This window comes from Plutella xylostella, chromosome 20 (assembly GCF_932276165.1).
Source record: "Plutella xylostella chromosome 20, ilPluXylo3.1, whole genome shotgun sequence".
NCBI classification, from domain to species: Eukaryota; Metazoa; Arthropoda; class Insecta; order Lepidoptera; family Plutellidae; genus Plutella; species Plutella xylostella.
This window is the reverse complement of record NC_064000.1, coordinates 2,213,606-2,233,477: the sequence shown is the minus strand read 5'-3', so window position 1 is coordinate 2,233,477 and position 19,872 is coordinate 2,213,606. Positions and strand designations below refer to the sequence as shown.

General features: G+C 42.9%; 1 protein-coding gene across 1 annotated transcript in view; it reads right to left on the bottom strand.

The window, feature by feature from the left end:
* LOC105394312 (putative vitellogenin receptor) overlaps positions 1–19,872 on the bottom strand; it is a 42,196-nt gene that overhangs the window by 20,013 nt on the left and 2,311 nt on the right. The window contains exons 4-19 of the mRNA XM_048628188.1: positions 18,128–18,242; positions 17,483–17,665; positions 16,128–16,293; positions 14,357–14,442; positions 13,898–13,995; positions 13,295–13,402; positions 12,815–12,999; positions 12,140–12,332; positions 11,218–11,380; positions 10,231–10,380; positions 9,456–9,608; positions 3,866–3,991; positions 3,444–3,585; positions 1,494–1,603; positions 1,012–1,104; positions 410–562 (exon numbers count right to left, since the gene is read on the bottom strand). Coding sequence (XP_048484145.1) covers positions 410–562; positions 1,012–1,104; positions 1,494–1,603; positions 3,444–3,585; positions 3,866–3,991; positions 9,456–9,608; positions 10,231–10,380; positions 11,218–11,380; positions 12,140–12,332; positions 12,815–12,999; positions 13,295–13,402; positions 13,898–13,995; positions 14,357–14,442; positions 16,128–16,293; positions 17,483–17,665; positions 18,128–18,242 — 2,224 coding nt within the window. The remainder of the gene's footprint in view (positions 1–409; positions 563–1,011; positions 1,105–1,493; positions 1,604–3,443; positions 3,586–3,865; positions 3,992–9,455; positions 9,609–10,230; positions 10,381–11,217; positions 11,381–12,139; positions 12,333–12,814; positions 13,000–13,294; positions 13,403–13,897; positions 13,996–14,356; positions 14,443–16,127; positions 16,294–17,482; positions 17,666–18,127; positions 18,243–19,872) is intronic.

Below are 19,872 nucleotides of genomic sequence, written 5' to 3'. Positions count from 1 at the left end.
TACCCTTGTCCCTACATGGTCTATCCTCTGTTCTCCTCTGTCATCCGGCGCACGCGGGGGCTGGTCTCGTGGATAAGAGACCAGAACAGGCGCGGCGTGCGGCGGTCCGCCCAGAACACGGTGGTGTCACTGACGGCGAGGCTAGTGATGTATACTGTTCATTGTGTAGAGTGAAGATTGCTAAATGAAAGGTCCCTTTTACAGCGAGATTAGCTTTGCTTTAAAATGATTTCCCGTGGGAATTCCGGGATAAAAAGACGCCAATGTTTAACCAGGGTCTCCGCTTTCTACATACTAAATTTGATCAAAATAGCTTCACCCATTTTCTTGTTAAATACAGACAAACATCCATACATACAAACATACTTTCGCACCTATCTCTAGCTACATCCTCTGTTCTGTCACTCACAGAGCGTCATCCGGCGCACGCGGGGGCTGGTCTCGTGGATAAGAGACCAGAACAGGCGCGGCGTGCGGCGGTCCGCCCAGAACACGGTGGTGTCGCTCACGGCGAGGCTGGTGATGCTGGTTGAGAGCATGCGGTATTGCTCTTTGCCGGTTCCTGGGGAGGGAAAAGGTGAGGTTATAATGGAGTACTTAAATATATGCCGATTTATGTACGGCAATATTTCTGCGATATGATACTTTATTAGATCAAATTAATTAATTGTAAAATAAGTCATTTAAGATACGTACTTAAGAAATACATTATTATTTGCGCTATGATTTGTCATGGTTTGCATTAATTGCACCCAAATAAACCTATCATACGCGTGACGCGCGAATGTAATGTGCGAACGAAATTTACTATGTACCTATTATGGAATAGCAAGGTAGATTGCAAGAGTGCATAACTTTTCGATTGGAGTTTTTAATCTTTGAGAGATTTTAATAAATTTTAACTGTTGGTCACGTCTGTAAACACATTGCCACCGGTCTATCTCATTCGCAGCTAAATTAACGCACTTATTAACGGCAAAGGGTTAGTAAATACAGTTTCAATAATCTTACCTGAAGGATGTATGTAGTAGATGGCGCCAGTTCCTTCATCGGATATGTACACATTATCCATGACGTGAGAGTATCGCAGACGCACGTGGTAGCCTGAAACATTGGTTCACAAGGTGAGTGGATAAAGAGAGAGAAAGTTACGGGATCTAAATGGTAAAAGCAATATTTCAAGAACTGATGGTCTTATGGTAAGATTTTGATCAAGCCAGGTGGCTATTATTTTTTATACGATTTCTATAAAGTTTGAAACAGCGTTCATATACGATGAAAAATACAGAATGATATATTTTTATTATATTGACTGCAATAGTGTAAGTTCAGATATTTTTTCATGACCAGTGCAAGTTTTAGGCCTTAAATGGCCTTCATGGCAAACCTAGTGTTGCCACTGCCTCACACACTAGTTACAAGGTTGTTAAAGTAGAGCATTTTTCGCAATTTACACAAATTTAATCTGTTGTGAATCAAACAATGTGAGTTACCTTTGAGTCCAGTGGTGATGACGTGGCTCCTTCCAGATCCGTCCAGGCCCATGCTGTCGATGTGGATCTCGTTGTTACGCTCGTGTTCCATTACCGCCACCATTATCAACCTGGTGAGGAGAGAATTAAGGCTAATTAATTATTTAATTAAAATATCTAGGGCGTGCGGTGGAAGTTGGAAAGTTTTCAACACGGGGAAGGGAACCTAACTAATGCACGAGATTTCATACATCCCAAAGTGGTGGTTATAATACTATACATATACAGGGTGGCCCAAAGAGTGACGTCCAAAGGAAAATGTTTGATTCCTTAGGTCAAGGGGTAGCCAAATCACCCCCATGTATGTTCAGCAATTTTTAGTAGTTTAGGAGTTATGATATTTTTTCCTTATTTTCTACGAAAATCGACCTCAGTGGAATAATTATGTTTTATTATTTTTTTGGATAACTTTTTTAAAGTATTTTTTATTTTTGTATCATCCCCTTAAGTTGTTATTTTAACCATAAAAGTTTCAGCTTCCTAGCTGTAATGTAAGTTAGTTATTTGTTTATCGAAAATTCGAATTTTACGATCGAGCTAGACTGCTCTGAATTTTCAACTTGAAATTAAAAATTGAAAAAGATATTTTCATGGTCCCTTATTAATTTTAAAAACTCCGCAAGGTTCCAAAATTACATAAAAATAAACTATTGCTTAATGGGGTATTATTTGCAGAAAAAAGCCCTCAAAGGTACCTCGGTGGAAATTACCTAATTAGTTAATTGTTTCAGAAAGTTGAAATATTCCTGTTATGTCATTACCAAGGACTAATTAAGTTAGAAAATGTATCAAATTAAAGGGAAAATTAAATTATTTACTTTTTTTTAAATTTAAGTTACATTTTTGAATGTAAATTCTTAGAAAAATGTTTTAGTCTGAGTAGTAAGATTTATGAGACAATTTTATTATTAATAATAAGTAAATAAACTCTGGAAAGAGTGGAGACCACGAACAGGCAAACGCAGCGTGGGACGCCCTCCTGCCCGCTGGACTGACGACCTTAGGCGGGTGGCGGGTAGTGGTTGGAAGAGGAAGGCCGAGGACCGAGTGTTGTGGCGCTCCTTGGGAGAGGCCTATGTCCAGCAGTGGATGATTATTGGCTGATGATGATGATGATGATAAATAAACTCTAATAATTATTTTACACATTTACTCATAATAAATTTTCAAAATGTCGACCTCCCATAGCAATACACAACCTAAATCTACGCAATAAATTGTCTTTAAGTCGCCTATACGCTTCTCTGTTTCATTCAGATGTGACTTTTTGACAGATGTCACATTTTTGAGAAAAGGTAATTTCCACCCTTTACCTTTGAAGGCTTTTTCTGCAAATAATACCCCATTAAGCAATAGTTTATTTTTATGTAATTTTGGAACCTTGCGGAGTATTTAAAATTAATAAGAGACCATGAGAATATCTTTTTCAATTTTTAATTTCAAGTTGAAAATTCAGAGCAGTCTAGCTCGATCGTAAAATTCGAACTTTCGAAAAAAAAATAACTAACTTACATTACAGCTAGGAAGCTGAAACTTTTATGGTTAAAAGAACAACTTAAGAGGATGACACAAAAATAAAAAATACTTAAAAAAAATATCCAAACAACATAATAAAACATAATTCATCACTGAGGTCGATTTTCGTAGAAAATTAGGAAAAAAAATCATAACTCCTAAACTACTAAAAATTGCTGAACATACATGGGGTGATTTGGCTACCCCTTGACCTAAGGAATCAAACATTTTCCTTTGGACGTCACTCTTTGGGCCACCCTGTATATATATGGCTAAAATAGCGGCCGAGCGGCATATGGCTATGCCGCTAATGTCGTCGCGCAGTTTTGACACATTCGCTCTCCAAGGGGACTTATAAAGTTTCTTGGGTCCATATACATAAATGGATGTACGCACCCGTGTTCAGACAGCACGCACAGACTGATGGGCGCGGCTCGCTCGAAGCGATGCACGACGGCGCGCTGTGACGTCACCAGCGATATCACTTCTAATGTGCGTCTACCCGCGTCCACGAAGTACAGGGCTTTTGACACGTAGTCTGTAAATATACGGGTAAGTTAGAGTAAGTAAAAAGTTTTTTGTTTTTAATCTCTGATACTAAATTGACAGATTAGGAAGCGGACAGATTTGCATTGATTATCACTGCTCGATCGGTTAAGGTGGACTCAGACGGTTCATTTTTCGTTCATTTTTGTCTTTCATTCGGCATCTTTCACTCGAAATGATACGTGTGAACCCAAAATGAAACAAAAGTGCAAACAAAAGTGAGTCTGATCTCGCCTTTACGTAAAACCTAGGCCCTCTGTAAGTGCACTGACCGTATCCCATGTCCATGACATTGTCCAGGCCGCGATGTTCCAGCAGTCTCGTCACTCCTCGCGAGAACTCGTTCATGCCGATGTAGTTGATGGTCTTGCGCTGACCGTCGTAGATGTACAGGGTGCCTGGGGATAGGTGGAGAAATATTATTATAGAAAATATGTACTGAAATGAAATACAGCATACAGCGGGGCGTGCCTCTGTATTGTATTATTGTATTGCCTCTCTTCGCTCGGTTCTCTAAGCTTCAGGGTATGCAGGGTTGAGATGTATGGCCTCGCTTCGCTCGGCTCTTTACACTTGAGGGAATCCCGGTTAGGTTTGTGCTGCCTCTCTTCGCTCGGCACTCTATTTATTTATTTATTTATTTAATCCTTTATTGCACAAATATAAAAATAAGTGTACAAAGGGTGGACTTAATGCTACAAGCATTTTCTACCAGTCAACCCACAGGAGGTGCAAGAAAATTTTATTATAAGGTGTGCAAAAAGAAAACAACACTATTACTACAAAATTAAAACAAAACAAGTCACTTAATAATAATTACCAAATATAATATAAAATACGTAACTACAAATAAGTTATGATTATATAAATAAACATAATATAAATAATATATACCTAAATATATAAAAAAACTATAATATATATTATTATATAAATATTAATATTATAAAACAATAATTCATTTAGAGGTTCAGGAAAGAGCTATCAACTAACTATCTTACTAAGGTAGTGAGTTCGAGTAAGACGCTTAAAAACGTTGCGAGACGGAGCTTTCCTAATGGAATCAGGGAGATCGTTCCATAGACGCACAGCCGTGACCGCGAAAGAGTCAGACATAAAACCAGAGTGGAAGGAGGGTAGGGCTAAAATTGAATTATGAGAAGAACGTAAGTCTCTGGTATGAGTGTCAGAGAGAAATTGGAACATAGACTTAAGATAAGGTGGGGTATTGGGCTCGTGGAGGATAGAGAAGAGAAGACAAAGGATACGCAGGTTCCTACGGTCACGGATGGGGAGCCATTTCAATTGAACGCGGTACTGTGAAACGTGATCATATTTACGCAGCCCAAAAACGAAACGAATGCACGTGTTCAATAAGCGTTCAAGCTTATTGAGCAAAGCTTCAGTTAGGTCCAGATAGCACACATCCGCATAGTCTAAAATGGGAAGAAGAAGAGAATTAACAAGGGCAAGTTTAGTGTGCTGGGGAAGGAAATTTTTTAAGCGAAGCAAGAAGTGGAGTGATGCGTAAATTTTACGGGATACTTTATCAAGTTGCTGATCCCAACTTAGGTTTTGATCAATGATCAGGCCAAGATCATTCACAGTTGCAGAAAAAGGTACAACACGACCATCAAATTTGACTGGTGGCACCGCAGCATAGTCGAGACCCGATAACAGCCTTGAACCACCCACAATGATGGCTTGACACTTACTAGGGTTAACGGAGATGCCAAAGCTACGAGACCATCTTAATATCTCCTCGAGATCACTATTGACCCTAGCAATGCCAGCATCTAAATCGTCTAATTTGACCTGGTTGTAGATCTGCAGGTCATCGGCATACAAGTGGTAGGAACATAGAAGATTTGAGGTGACTAAATTAATAAAGGTTGAAAAAAGTAGAGGAGAGAGAATGCCGCCTTGAGGAACACCAGCAGACAAGTCAGCCCAGTCTGATATATCAGAAGGACCGCAACGTATTGCCTGTTGGCGACCACGAAGATATGAAGAAAACCAGCTAACAGCGGGATCGGAGATCTTGTGACATCGAAGAACAGCAAGCAACAGGTCGTGGTCTACGGCATTGAACGCATTGCTAAAGTCCACCAGGACCAGTACTGTTACCCGCCGATCCTCCATGGCACATCTGATGTCTTCAGTCACCTTAAGCAAGGCTGTGGTGGTACTGTGTCCAGAACGAAATCCAGATTGGAATGGGTTCAGGAGACCACCATTTGAGAGAAACATAGTCAGCTGACGATGCACAATAGACTCTAGGATTTTGGATAAGAAGGGTAGTATGGAGATAGGACGGTACTCGTTGGGAGCGGTGGGTGCTGGGACTTTTGGCAGAGGAAGGACGTAGGCTTTGAGCCAAAGGTTAGGAAAGTGGCCTGAGGAAAGGGAAAAGTTAACAATATGGGTTATAGCGGGGAGAAGGATGTCAAGAAGGGTTGTGATCATAAAACGTCCTATGTTATCATGTCCCACAGCCTTGGATTTCAGCGAAAGAATGATCTTTTTGACCTCGTCCCGAGTTGCTGGTGCGAAATTAAAGGAGTCAATGTCTGGCGTGGGAATTGTAATATTCTTAATATTATCTAAAGATAACCTTTTGATATCAGGATCAAGTAATGAAACTGAAGTGAAGTGGAGGTTGAGATCGTTGATATCAAAGGGAATACGTGTATCCTGGTTAGGAGGCTTGCCCACGCCAAGAGTCCTGAGGAATTTCCAGGTACCTGCAGGCGAAGAGAGTTCAATTTGTTCAAATATGAATCGGCGTTTGGCGTTCCTACACAGCTTGTTGCACCGATTCCTTGCAGCTCTACAAGCGGACCAATTTTCATCGGTACGGTCTTTTTTAAAACGACGAAATAAACGGTCGCGATGTGCCATAGCTTTGCGGACAGTGTCAGTGATCCATGGCGAGGGACGGTGTTTTAATCTAACCGGTCGGACTGGGGCATGCTTATCAAAGATGCCTATCACATTGGAGCATAAGAAAGCGACCTTATCATCAATGCTAGGTAGGTCCTGCATATCACTCCATTGGATAGACGAAGCATCTTGTCTGAGCTTCTCCACATCCATCTTCGCAAAATTTCTTTGTAACAATACCACTGGTTTCGTTTTTGGGGTGCGTATTAAATATGAACAGAAGATGAGATCATGCCGAGAGAAACCGGGGGCTAGATGTTGGCCATGATTAACGACGAGGGAGCTATCGGAAGTAAGGATCAAGTCGAGAAGAGTGTCAGTAGTGTTGGAGTGATGAGTGGCCATTAACGGCATGACTTGTAGATTGACAGAATCGACTATGGAGAGGAATTTACGTGAACGAGAGTCAGTAACAAGGAGGTCAGTGTTAAAATCACCCAAAACTAAGTGGTGTGTGTAGTTGGCTATATGATGTTCTAGGACGGATTCCAAGGAGGAGAAGTAATCATTAGTAGGTGGGCAGTAGACCACACCAAGGAGGAGTTTGCAACCGAAGTTAAGCTCTACGAACAAGTATTCGGCAGGAGCATTCCTAGCGGGTGAAGATGCAATAACCTTGTATGGAATGCTGCTTTTTAGGTAAATGGCGACCCCGCCCCCTCTACCACCCACGCGATCGTTACGAATTAATATGTATCCGGGCAAAGAGTATGAGGTGGAGGGTAAGGTGGGTTTAAGCCAACTTTCTGACACCAGGATAGCATCAGAGCAACCAGAGGAGAAAGTGTCAAGGAGCTCACTGAAGTGTGCGGGAATACTCTGAGCATTTATGTGACAGGCGTTGAAGTTTTTATGTAACGGTGCAAACTCCTTGGTCAGAACGGCGCTCAGAGTGAGGTCATCGTCAGTACTTAAGTAAGATAGCGATGAATTAGCTGAAATAAAAGATTCATTATCGGTATCAGACATAAATAAATAGATATATTATAAAATAAAGTATAAATAAATAATAAAATATAATAAATAATAAACAGTAAATACTATCAAGTGACGTTAAAAAAAAAAAAAAAATTAGGCCAAAAAAATAAATAAAATCGAATCACTATTATATTGAGGAATAAAATTAGCCTGCACTCTCCTGCTGGCTGAAAGTAAAACAAAAAAAAGATAAAAGAGACAAAGACCAATAAACAAAATAAAAACAATATTAACTACATTGCTCACTACATTGTATACAAGAAAATTATTAAATGAGATTAATGTTCTGAGGCTCAACATGGTTGTGTTCACAGATTAATAATTGACGTCCTCATATCACTGACAGATGACAGTTGACATTGACAGTATTAACTTACAATTCGAAAAGAGGTTAAAGAGGTATCTAGAAAAATTAATAAGAAAAAATACCTTCAACTTGCAAGATAATAATTAAATGAAGCTAGAAAAGAGAAAAGAAAACGCAAACGATCAATGACGTGCAATCACCGCTTGTCCCTCGAAGCCGCCGAGCCAGCAGTCTTGCTCCTGGTCGCGGGCGCCGACGGCGCAGTACGACCCTTAGGAGAGGAGCCCTTGTGCTGGGAGGTCGCCGGCTTGGCAATGGGAGCCTTGACTGCCTCCTTGGCTACTGGAGTGACGGCGGGGTGCTTCTTGCACAGCTCATCTAGCGCCGCCTCGGTCAGCACCTTGACCCGGCTGTCGTCGGGCAACCTCACCATGACGGTGCCGCTCCTCGTCCAGCAGCTGCTAATCCCGAAGTGTCGGCGGGCGCGGAGAAAGATGCGCTGACGAGGCTTGGTCAGGAACTCGCTAATGACGACCTGACTTGACTTCAGCTTCGTTTTGCTCATCCATATATCAGTTTTGGACTTCAAATTGCCAAACTTAACCAGAATCGGTCGATTGGAATCAGGCCGTCGAACACCAAGCCTGACGCAGTGTACAATTGATGCTTTGTCGAAGTTGGAGATCCCCATCACAGAAACTGCCATATTGCAAATCAATGCTGCAGGACTTTCACCATCATCCTCTTTAATGCCAGAGACGAGTAGGGCATTCCGGCGGGTCTGGCTGTCCATCTCATCAACCTGTGCAGCGATACGGAGAATCTGATCCTGAAGCAGTCGCAGCATGGGCAGTACTGTCTCCTTGAAGCTGCAGTACTCCTGTGTGAGCTCCTCAAGATCCGCCTTCTTAGTGGATGAACTGAAACTCCCAAGCCTTCTTTCAAATTCATCCATTCTGGCGATTACAGTTCTCTCTAGACTCATTTGTGTCTCTTGAAGTGCTTGAGAAGAGGTCATTTTTATCTTGATGTTATTGTTCTGTGTCAGTTGTAAGGTCAAACAAAGGTCAACCAGCAGGTAGGAGTGCAATATTTTATAACATAGAGTAAATTGCCCAATAACAATTATCCGCTGAATTTGTCTATATTATGTTTTGAAACACACTATTATTTTCAATTACTGTTAATTTCTGAATTAATTAATAATAAACAATTATAAGTGATGTGTATACTTTTTTGCACCCACCCACAAAAAAAACACTCTCACTCTAGGCTTTAGGAAATACGGGGTCGGTTTGAATGGTTTAGAAACCTTTACGGTTTAGAAAATGCCGACAAGGTTAGGCTTTAGAGAATGCCGGGTTGAGGTGTATGGTCTCGCTTCGCTCGGCTTTCAAGGGTTTAGGAAATGCCGGTTAAGTTAGTATTGCCTCGCTTCGCTCGGGTCTCAAGGGTTTCGGAACTGCTGGGTTGGTTTATAAATATGTATATGCCATATATGACCTCGCTTCACTCGGCTCTTTAGTTTAGAGTTTAGAAAATGCCCTAAGGTTAGGATTGCCTTGTCACGCTCGGCCTATTTATCGCCATCTAGCGGCTTCTTTAAACACTACTTCACCTTCATGGTCACTCACGTTTGTTATTATCGTAGGCCATGGCGTGCACACGGCCTATATCCAGGGCGGCGGCGCGCGCCTCGGGGTTGCCCAGCGAGTTGTACCGCACCATGGTGAAGTATGCCCCCCCTCCGACTATCAGGAACTCGGGGAGCTGGTCCTCGCTTACCGCTGTGGGGGGAGATGGTGGGTGTTAAGATTGGATGATAGATGAAAGGTTCATTTGGTAAAAACGGAACTATAGATAAGTATTATGATTACTGGAAAGCATGATCCGGCTCGAAGGACCAAACATTATGTTGTTTACCGCTGATTCAAAGGACACACAAGTTAAGTAGACTGTAAATAGGGGTTATCGCTTAGTTTCACATTTGAGTAAATCAGCATGTTTACTGCACAGGTCACTGCACGGAGGGAGCACCCTGTATAACACACTCACCGGCGCAGCTGGTGCTGGTGACGAGCGCGCGCGGCGAGTGGCACGCGCAGGCGGCGCCACGGCCGCGCAGCAGACACAGCTCACTGCACGGAGGGAGCACCCTGTATGACACACTCACCGGCGCAGCTGGTGCTGGTGACGAGCGCGCGCGGCGAGTGGCACGCGCAGGCGGCGCCACGGCCGCGCAGCAGACACAGCTCACTGCACGGAGGGAGCACCCTGTATGACACACTCACCGGCGCAGCTGGTGCTGGTGACGAGCGCGCGCGGCGAGTGGCACGCGCAGGCGGCGCCACGGCCGCGCAGCTGACACAGCTCACTGCACGGAGGGAGCACCCTGTATGACACACTCACCGGCGCAGCTGGTGCTGGTGACGAGCGCGCGCGGCGAGTGGCACGCGCAGGCGGCGCCACGGCCGCGCAGCAGACACAGGTCGGAGCAGCCTAGAGAGGAGCATCCGGACGGCGAGTGGCGGAGCAGGATGGGGTGGTAGATGTGGATGCCTGGGGAAGAAACATGAAGGTTAGTTATAAGTTACTAACAACATTGGAAGTTGTCAATAAAGTTGTCGCTCCTTCAGCAGAATATGATGTCGGATACAGCTAGCGAGTAAAGGTCTTTTGAAAGTATAGAAGGCTAGAACTCAGAGGTTGGGACTGCTTACGTGTAGTTTCCAATAAAAGTGGTATTGTGTTTCTTATACTCTGATTATATCTACCAAGTAGAGCGGCCGAGATAGTGTCCACGGCCGAGTACTCGGTCAATTGCTAGCCTTTCATTGGTCGAGAATACTGTCTCGCCATTCTACTCGGTTCACAAGTGCAGCACGGTTTAACAAGGGTATATTCGTGTCTAGTAGTGTCAACACCTACTTAGGTAGTACATATTTAGTATTAACATACCGAACACAGGCTCGTCCAGCGTCAGTAGAACCCTGCGGCGGGTGGCCGGCGGGTGCCGCTTGTATCGTGTAGTGTCGGGTAGTGTCGTGTAGTGTCGTGTAGTGTCGGGTAGTGTCGTGTAGTGTCGTGTAGTGTCGTGTAGTGTCGTGTAGTGTCGTGTAGTGTCGTGTAGTGTCGTGTAGTGTCGTGTAGAGTCGTGTAGTGTCGTGTAGTGTCGTGTAGTGTCGTGTAGTGTCGTGTAGTGTCGTGTAGTGTCGTGTAGTGTCGGGTAGTGTCGTGTAGTGTCGGGTAGTGTCGTGTAGTGTCGTGTAGTGTCGTGTAGTGTCGTGTAGTGTCGGGTAGTGTCGTGTAGTGTCGGGTAGTGTCGTGTAGTGTCGTGTAGTGTCGTGTAGTGTCGTGTAGTGTCGTGTAGTATCGTGTAGTGTCGTGTGTACATACCGAACACAGGCTCGTCCAGCGTCAGTAGAACCCTGCGGCGGGTGGCCGGCGGGTGTACCTTGTCAGCCACTTGTATCGTGTTGGAGGTCCAGTCGCTCCAGTAGACTGAGTTCTCGAATACGGCTAGGGAATAGGGGTGGCCGAGCGCGTCGTTTAGGAATATCTGGGGACGAGAACTTTATTTAAGAAAGACTGAGAAGGAATATAGCTTTATTCCGTTCGGCACAGGTATACATTGATACATACAAAAATAAATGAATTAGTATATTCCTTGCTAATCAACTTTGTAATGCGGGCAGAATGCATCAAGATCGGCGAGAGATGCCATTGGTGGGTGGTCGCTAGAAGTACCATGAACAATATGAATATGCCCAAAGGATTAGGACGCTATAGCTCCTATCTTAGATTTCTCCATCTTTCCCCTCCTTATGTAAAAAAACTACATATATTCACATTTTCGCCTTTATTCTCCCTCATCAAACCCTTTCAAAATCTATTTAAACACATTTAACACTCACATAGCTGCCCTTATTATCCAGTCGCATAGAAACAGTATGTTTATCCACATAATACAATCTGTCATTCGCTGCATCCAACGCCAGGCCGGTGGGAGACCCCTTGATGTCGTCAGTTAGGACGTGCGCGTTGGAGCCGTCCATGTTGACCGGTTTCTTTATATTATATGACACTAATGACATCTATAATACGTGCGAATAATGAAATTAGACGACAGGCTCAAAGCATATCTCCAACCGTAATATTCCCCAACCTTAATTATGTAAAAAACATAATTTTCTCATTTTTTCCTTATTTGCACGCATCATAGATACAGCTGCCGCTTCACGGGTTCGTTATCGACGTAGTCAAACATCACTATATCGTGATTCGCAACTGATCCATTAAAACACAATTTAAAACTCACATAGCTGCCCTTATTATCCAGTCGCATAGAAACAATATGCTTATCCACATAATACAATCTATCATTTGCTGCATCTAACGCCAGGCCCGTGGGAGATCCCTTGATGTCGTCAGTCATCACGTGCGCGTTGGAACCGTCCATGTTGGCTCGCATGATCACTGGGCGGTCTAGGTAGTCCAGCCAGTACATTTCCCTGTGGAGGGTAAGGGAGGGTTAGTTTATTACGGTTATTGCACGTGAAAACTGTTTTTAATGTGTTTAGAGATACATATTATGGAGAGGTGAGTCCAGCGGAAAGCTAAAGATCGCATCCAGTGGCGTGCTTTGGGAGAGGCCTACGTCCAGCAGTGGACTGCTATAGGCTGATGATGATGAGTCTAGTGAACGGTTGTTGGATGATGATGATGTTATGATGAGTCGTAGGTATAAAAAGAGTGAAAGAAGAAGCGATCTGTTTCATTGATGCATCGACTACAGGTCGTAGTTGCATGAGGAAAGCTGATGTCTTATTATCTACACCACATGCTGAGCTGGTGCCTTTTTGTGTAGTGTGTGTCTCACTCACCCGCGGCGCGCATGCAGCGTGAGGAACTTGGGGTGCGCGGCGGTGGTGTTGAGGCGCCGCCACGGAGCGCTCTATGCTGATGTGTAGTGTGTAGTGTGTGTCTCACTCACCCGCGGCGCGCATGCAGCGTGAGGAACTTGGGGTGCGCGGCGGTGGTGTTGAGGCGCGCGCACACGGCCGCGTCGGCCGCGCACGCCGCCACGGAGCCCCGTTCTGCGTCTGTTATGTAGATCGTGTTGGTGGAGTGTTCGTAGCTGATGTCGCCGGGGTCGTCGAGCCCGAGGGCTATCAGCGTCTGTTAAAGAAATTGGTGTTAAATTTTGTAACGAATTCGTGTAGAAATAAAACTTAAAGTAAGGTAAGGCAATGGCCACTGCGGATTCCCTTAAAAAGTTCCATCCTCTTTATAGAGTAACCGGCGAAGAGTGGTATAGAACACGATTCCACAAACTGTAAATACATAATAATGGATTCAAATAACAATAATTCTTTTCAAAGAAGACTATTTTCGAGTTTAATTCCTAGCTAACCTAACGAAAGTCCCCACCAATTACGCCATAACCAATTGAAACACACACAAGTATCCTCACCTGCTTAGTATTTTCCACGTCATCCAGCTTGGCCCTGACGACCGCCTGGTGCCCCTCCGCCTTCTCCACCCAGTAGAGGTACGTGCCGTCGTAGGTCATTCCGTGCGCCTGCGTGGAAGAGACACGGTATGATACTACTTATATTATAAGTGCCAATTTCTCCATTCTCGGTTAGAGCATAACCAGGGAGTAGTGGTTAACTTTAGACACATCTGTCATGAATTTTATATGGAGATGACGTTTAATTTATAAATCAATCCCTGTCGGTTAGATAACCGACAATGGAGAAATTGGCACCAAACGTGACAATTTGTAAGTATCAATGGATGGATGGATGGATTCACAAGAGAACGGGTAAACACAATTTTAAGGAATTTGGTAACAAATAAGCTGAAAGAATCCATCAGGAATCAGTAACAATTCGTCAAATAACAACAAGGGCAGTGCTTTTAGAACGAAGCCTTTAAAAGAGTGACTGCCATTGGTGTAGAAAATATCTCGAGTGGAATTAAATTAGGAACCGGCTGACGACATTCTTTGCAGTTGTCTATTCTATCGAAGGTTATTGAATGACGATGATGATATTATTAAATAAACTTTTACCTGTTTAACCCCTGTGACTGCAGTGACCAGCACTCTAGATTTGATCTTGTAGTATTTGATCTCATGGCGAGTAGCAAAGAACAGGAGAGGTTCTGGGTCTGAAACATTTAGAGAAAAAGCGGTTACGTTGATTACGGCAAAATCTGCAAGATGTATCAGTAGTGGACTAACCACCAAAGAACTGTAAGGTAAACATAGATATTCACTAGTTTACATATGATTCGGTATGATGTGATTAGTAGACCTACAATGCTGTGCTTTTAGTTTAATTTTACAATAAAACTTTTGAATCTACCATACATTCCTCACAATTAATAACAAGTATCATGTACTCCCATGAGATGCAGAGGTGCAGCTCTGTATCTACCATTTTTATAAAACAACATCGTATTAGATCTTTTTCATAAAAATATGAATAAATAACCAAAAGTCGGCCTTATCGCTGAAAGCAGTGCGTACCTGGCGCGAAGCAGAGGTACTCGAAGCGGTCGCTGGTGTAGCCGTCCTCGCAGGAGCACGAGAACCGGCCCTCCTTGTTGTGGCATCTGCAATTTGAGATTGGATATACTGGGTTTGGCTTGTATTGCCTCGCTTCGCTCGGTTCTCTAAGGTTCAGGGTATGCAGGGTGGAGATGTATGGCCTCGTTTCGCTCGGCTCTTTACATTTTAGAGAATGGCGGTTAGGTTTGTGCTGCCTCGCTTCGCTCAGCTTTCTAGGTTTTAGGAAATACGGGTTGGTTTACATGGCCTCGCTTCGCTCGGCTCTTAGGGGTTTAGAAAATTTAAGCATGGATAGTATTTACCCAACTGCCAAAGGAGGAGGGTAATGTTTTTCGATTGTATGTTTGTATGTATGTATGTATGTTTGTCTGTTTCTTTGTTCCCTCCTGTAGCCTAAACGACTTGATAGATTTTGATGTATGAGGTATCGTTAGAAGCGCATTGATTGCGGGATGGTTATAGGCTATGTGACGTTACATTAAAATGTATATAGCGCCCTCTAGAGGACATACAGTGATGATCGAAAAAATAATATTTTTCCAACTATGCCGTGTGGGGTATCAAATGAAAGAGCTTCATTAGCACATTACAAAAATATGCATATTGTAGGTATATAAATCACAACACCAAAATTATTGAAATAAAAAATGTTCATAAACTAAAACCCGACTAACTGACATAAATTTTCATAAAATACAAACAAATAAAAAGTTACAAATAAAAAAATATAATTACAAACAAAAAAAAACCCGACTGCACGCTAAAAAGATGAAAACAAGCCCCAATGTTAATGGAAAGTATCGCAGGCGGGGACCAACTTGACCACAACACAAGGTATTCTACCTATCTAAGTAACATTCAGTTAAATGGTGAACTCTCTGATGGTGCCCGCCTGCGATACTTTCCATTAACATTGGGGCTTGTTTTCATCTATTTAGCGTGCAGTCGGGTGTTTTGTTTGTTTATAATTATTTATTAGGGTGCTTGGCGTCGGCCGGTCTATATACCTACCCGACATAGGAACCGATGATATTTCAATATCATGTCATGTAAAAGAAAGTTGAAGCGTGCAATTGAAGTCTATTCAATACTAAATAATTTATAAATTAGGTTATAGTTAGGAAATGGAACGTATTTTGTTAGAATATGGCCATGAAAGTATAGTACTTAATACTTATGAGCATATGGCCAATTTACATATATCACTGCCACATACAGAGAAATTTTAATATAATATCGCCAAATACAAACTAAACTAAAGTAAAAACAATGCAATCCTCACTTGTGGTCGCACCGTGGCTGCGGCGCCTCGCACTCGTCCAGGTCGACGCAGGTTCGGTTCCCGGGCGAGTAGCGCGCGCCGGGGCCGCACGAGCACGCCGCGCCCTCCCCTCGGCCCCGCCCTCCCCTCGGCCCCGCCACAATGTACCACACATACTAGTCATATAGCTACGTTATTGTAGAAAGCCAATCAATAACACAGCAACAGTAGGCGACAGGCGACTTTTCACGACAGTAGGTATCAACTAAACAAATCTACGACATAGGTAGCTAGTTTTTTTTCGTTGTTTTGTGAGCATATGGCCAATCTATAATAAAACATATCACAGCAACATACTGAGAAACTTTCCTCCTAAATAGAAGCCACTTCAAAATCGCAAAAAATACACCTATTAGTAGTAAAGTTACGGCGAAAAATAGAGGTATACATAGATATTTATATACTTACTTGTGCGAGCATCTAGGTTGTGGGGCCTCACACTCGTTCAGGTCGACGCAGGTTCGGTTCCCGGGCGAGTAGCGCGCGCCGGGGCCGCACGAGCACGCCGCGCCGTCCGGCTCGGGGCGACACGTGGCGCCGCCGCCGCATTTCACGTCGTCGCACATGGTCTTCCCTGGAGAAGGGAGGTTGGATGTGAGATTGATTTGTGGGAAATGCGTGGGAGCACTTTGGGTAGTCAGCGTTATAGTTAAGCTAATCTGACTGCCCAATAATTTACCGTCGCGTCTTCGTGCTGAAAGGATTCGAACATTCAAGAAATTTTATTTTAGCAATGTCAAACTACACAATCTTGGAACTGAAAAATAAGATTTGAGACGAAAGTCACTGTGGTGTACTGGTGTATTAAATACCTGTAAAACTTACTTATGGATGCAATAAAAGATTGTTTATTGAGAATTGAGTTTTATTTGCAATAAAAATCGGCGGTCCTGTCCTAGTGCAGACGGTGACTAAATTTCTCAACTACGTTGAACAAAACTACCTCATCTCGAGTATTTATGTCCGCTAAGAAGAAGAAGACGGCAATATAACTCACAGTTGGCACAGAAAGCGCCCTCGTCGCTCCCGTCGCGACAGTCGCGGACGCCGTCGCACGTTCGCTTCTCCTGGACGCAGTACGACTGGTCGCGGCACTGGTACTGTCTGCGACCTGTAGTCTTATCTACAAGCTAAGAAGAAGAAGAAGAAGACGGCAATATGACTGACAGTTGGCACAGAAAGCGACCACGTCCAGCTGCGACCTGTAGTCTTATCTACAAGCTAAGAAGAAGACGGCAATATGACTCACAGTTAGTACAGAAAGCGCCTTCGTTGCTCCTTTAATTTCGCTCCTCGTGGTTTTTTTTACAATAAAAAATCGACGCTCCATGGGTTGCCGGTGACTGGATTTCTTAACTACGGTGAATAACACTATCTCAGCTCTAGTATTTATGTCCGCTATGAAGAAGAAGACTACAATATAACTCACAGTTGGCACAGAAAGCGCCCTCGTCGCTCCCGTCGCGACAGTCGCGCACGCCGTCGCACATTCGCTTCTCCTGGACGCAGTACGTCTGGTCGCGGCACTGGTACTGCCTGCGACCTGTAGTCTTATCTACAAGCTAAGAAGAAGAAGAAGACGGCAGTATAACTCACAGTTGGCACAGAAAGCGCCCTCGTCGCTCCCGTCGCGACAGTCGCGCACGCCGTCGCACATTCGCTTCTCCTGCACGCAGTACGACTGGTCGCGGCACTGGTACTGTCTGTGACCTGTAGTCTTATCTACAAGCTAAGAAGAAGAAGAAGACGGCAGTATAACTCACAGTTGGCACAGAAAGCGCCCTCGTCGCTCCCGTCGCGACAGTCGCGCACGCCGTCGCACATTCGCTTCTCCTGGACGCAGTACGACTGGTCGCGGCACTGGTACTGTCTGTGACCAAGCACGTCCAGTTGGTCGCAGTTGCGACCGTCGTACGCTTTGTACTGGCTGTAGTCTTTTATTGTTCCTGGGGAAGAGAATGGGTTGGTGTGAAGAGTGTGTTTGTATTAAATAGGTTAGAAAAGGGGGGTTCTACTTAGAGAGTACACGGGTTGGTAATTTTTTTTATCAAAAATAAATAGTGAAGTGTCGTAACATTAAATATGGAAGTGTTGTTACATTAAAAAATTAGTGCAGTCAAAAAATTCAAATCACTTTATAAAAGTAAATCCGGTGCCTGTAATGGAAATAGAGTTTAATTTGGCGCCCCTATTAACTGCTGAACGCCTTGTGCCGGCTCTGTAGTTTAATCGAATACAGGGTGTTGCAAAAATGGTGGTGACCAAAAGGGGGACACACAGAGTAATTCTTAGCAACTTTTTTTTTTATAATCTCTTTTATTTTATAAGCCATACATCGTTTTGAAAATCCATGCTGCAGCGGAAGACCTTGCACTGTTGCAACACCCTGTATATGCGACTCCACTCACTGCACAGGGTCTCGTTGTACTCGTCGGCCTGGTCGGCGCAGTCCACGGCGCCGTCGCACACCCACAGCCAGGATATACACTTGGCTCCGTCGCAGCTGAAGCCCTTGCAGCGGGTCTGCGGGTGGAAAGTAAGTTATTATAACTTACTTAATTTTTGTAAAGTTTTGTTTATTTGTAAGATAAGTAAGTTAGGTATCATCAAGATCAGACAAGGTGGAAAACATTGGGGGAGGCCTATGTTTAGCAGTGGACGTACTATGGCTGAGATGATGATGATGATGATGTAAGATAAGTTTATAATAATTATAAAAATTAAATAAAATGAAAAAATACGGTAATCGGTAATGTGTTGAATCCTTTCAGTGTGACCACTCAGATATGGTAGATCAAATCGGTTCTACCTTTTTTGGCCTAATCCAGTGGCGGATTTTCCTATAGGCCAAAAAGGCCAGTGCCTAGGGCGGCAGATTTCGAGGGGCGGCAAATTAAGCTAATTTTTTTAACAGTTTTTTTTATAATTGTACTTGTACAACTGTACATAGTCCATATATAAATAAACGATTAATAAACGCACTGTAATATATACTGAGGTATACTTTGTATTTATGTGACCATAACATTTAAAATATTCTAATAGCGTTTCAATAAAAATAAAATAAAAAAAACTCGTAACATAGCATCTTCGGAGCCTAGCACGAGCACCATCTCTCCACAACTTCGTGTACGTACCTAATATTGTTTTATTACAATGTAGATCGGCTCGTTTCCGAGTTAGAGAAATGGCAAAAGGCCTACCACATGAGTTTAACGAGAAGTTTTCTTTTCCAACTAAAATTAGTGAATTGTTACCATCGACCCTAACGGAAAAAGCCATTTCGATTTCTGATTTAGTTAAGGAATGCTTACACTTTCAATGCCACGTTTCTTCTGAAAGAATTTCGATAAAACCAGATTCTGGATTATTACAAAGTCTATCTTTATCACAAAGTTTAACTTTTATCAAAACTGATATAGCATTTCGCATGACACTGTGCACACCGGTGACAAATTTTCTTGCTTAAAACGGGGTAAATACTATCTAAAATCTACTTTAAGACAAGAAAAGCTTAATAATCTATTTTGTGCATAGTCAGAACTCATGAAAAAGATTTTATATGACAGTAGGTATACTTAATTGATAATTTTGCAAAATTAAAATCGCCGAAAAAAAAAGTAATGTAAAATTATTTGAACTTATTGTCTGTCACCATTAACTAATTGATACATATTTTAATAGAAATTGACTGTATTGTTTTTAAACTGTTAAGTGCAATAAACATATTTAACAAAAATAATGTTTGGTTAGAGTTAGAGAATGAGCCGTTACAGAGGTTTTAAGTCTTTTAAAGCGCTTTAAAGTCGCTGAATGACGTTCAGTCAAGACGTCGAACGTTACAATCAACGACTTGTTTGACGAGTTGTCCTTTAGTCATACAACTGAATAGCGCCATCCAATGAACGGGCTAGTGTTTCAACCACAAAGGAGATTCAACCAGATGCCTGCGACATATATTATATAAACTTGTTAGGTAAAAATTAAACTTTCAGTACATAGCGGGTTGCAAAAATAATCTAGTCAATGACAGAAATATATAATTAAGTTCACGATCATCTAATAACAGGATTTAACTATTGAATTTCAAAAGTCAGTAGGGGCGGCAAAAATTGAATGGCCTACTGGCGGAAAATTTGTAAATCCGCCACTG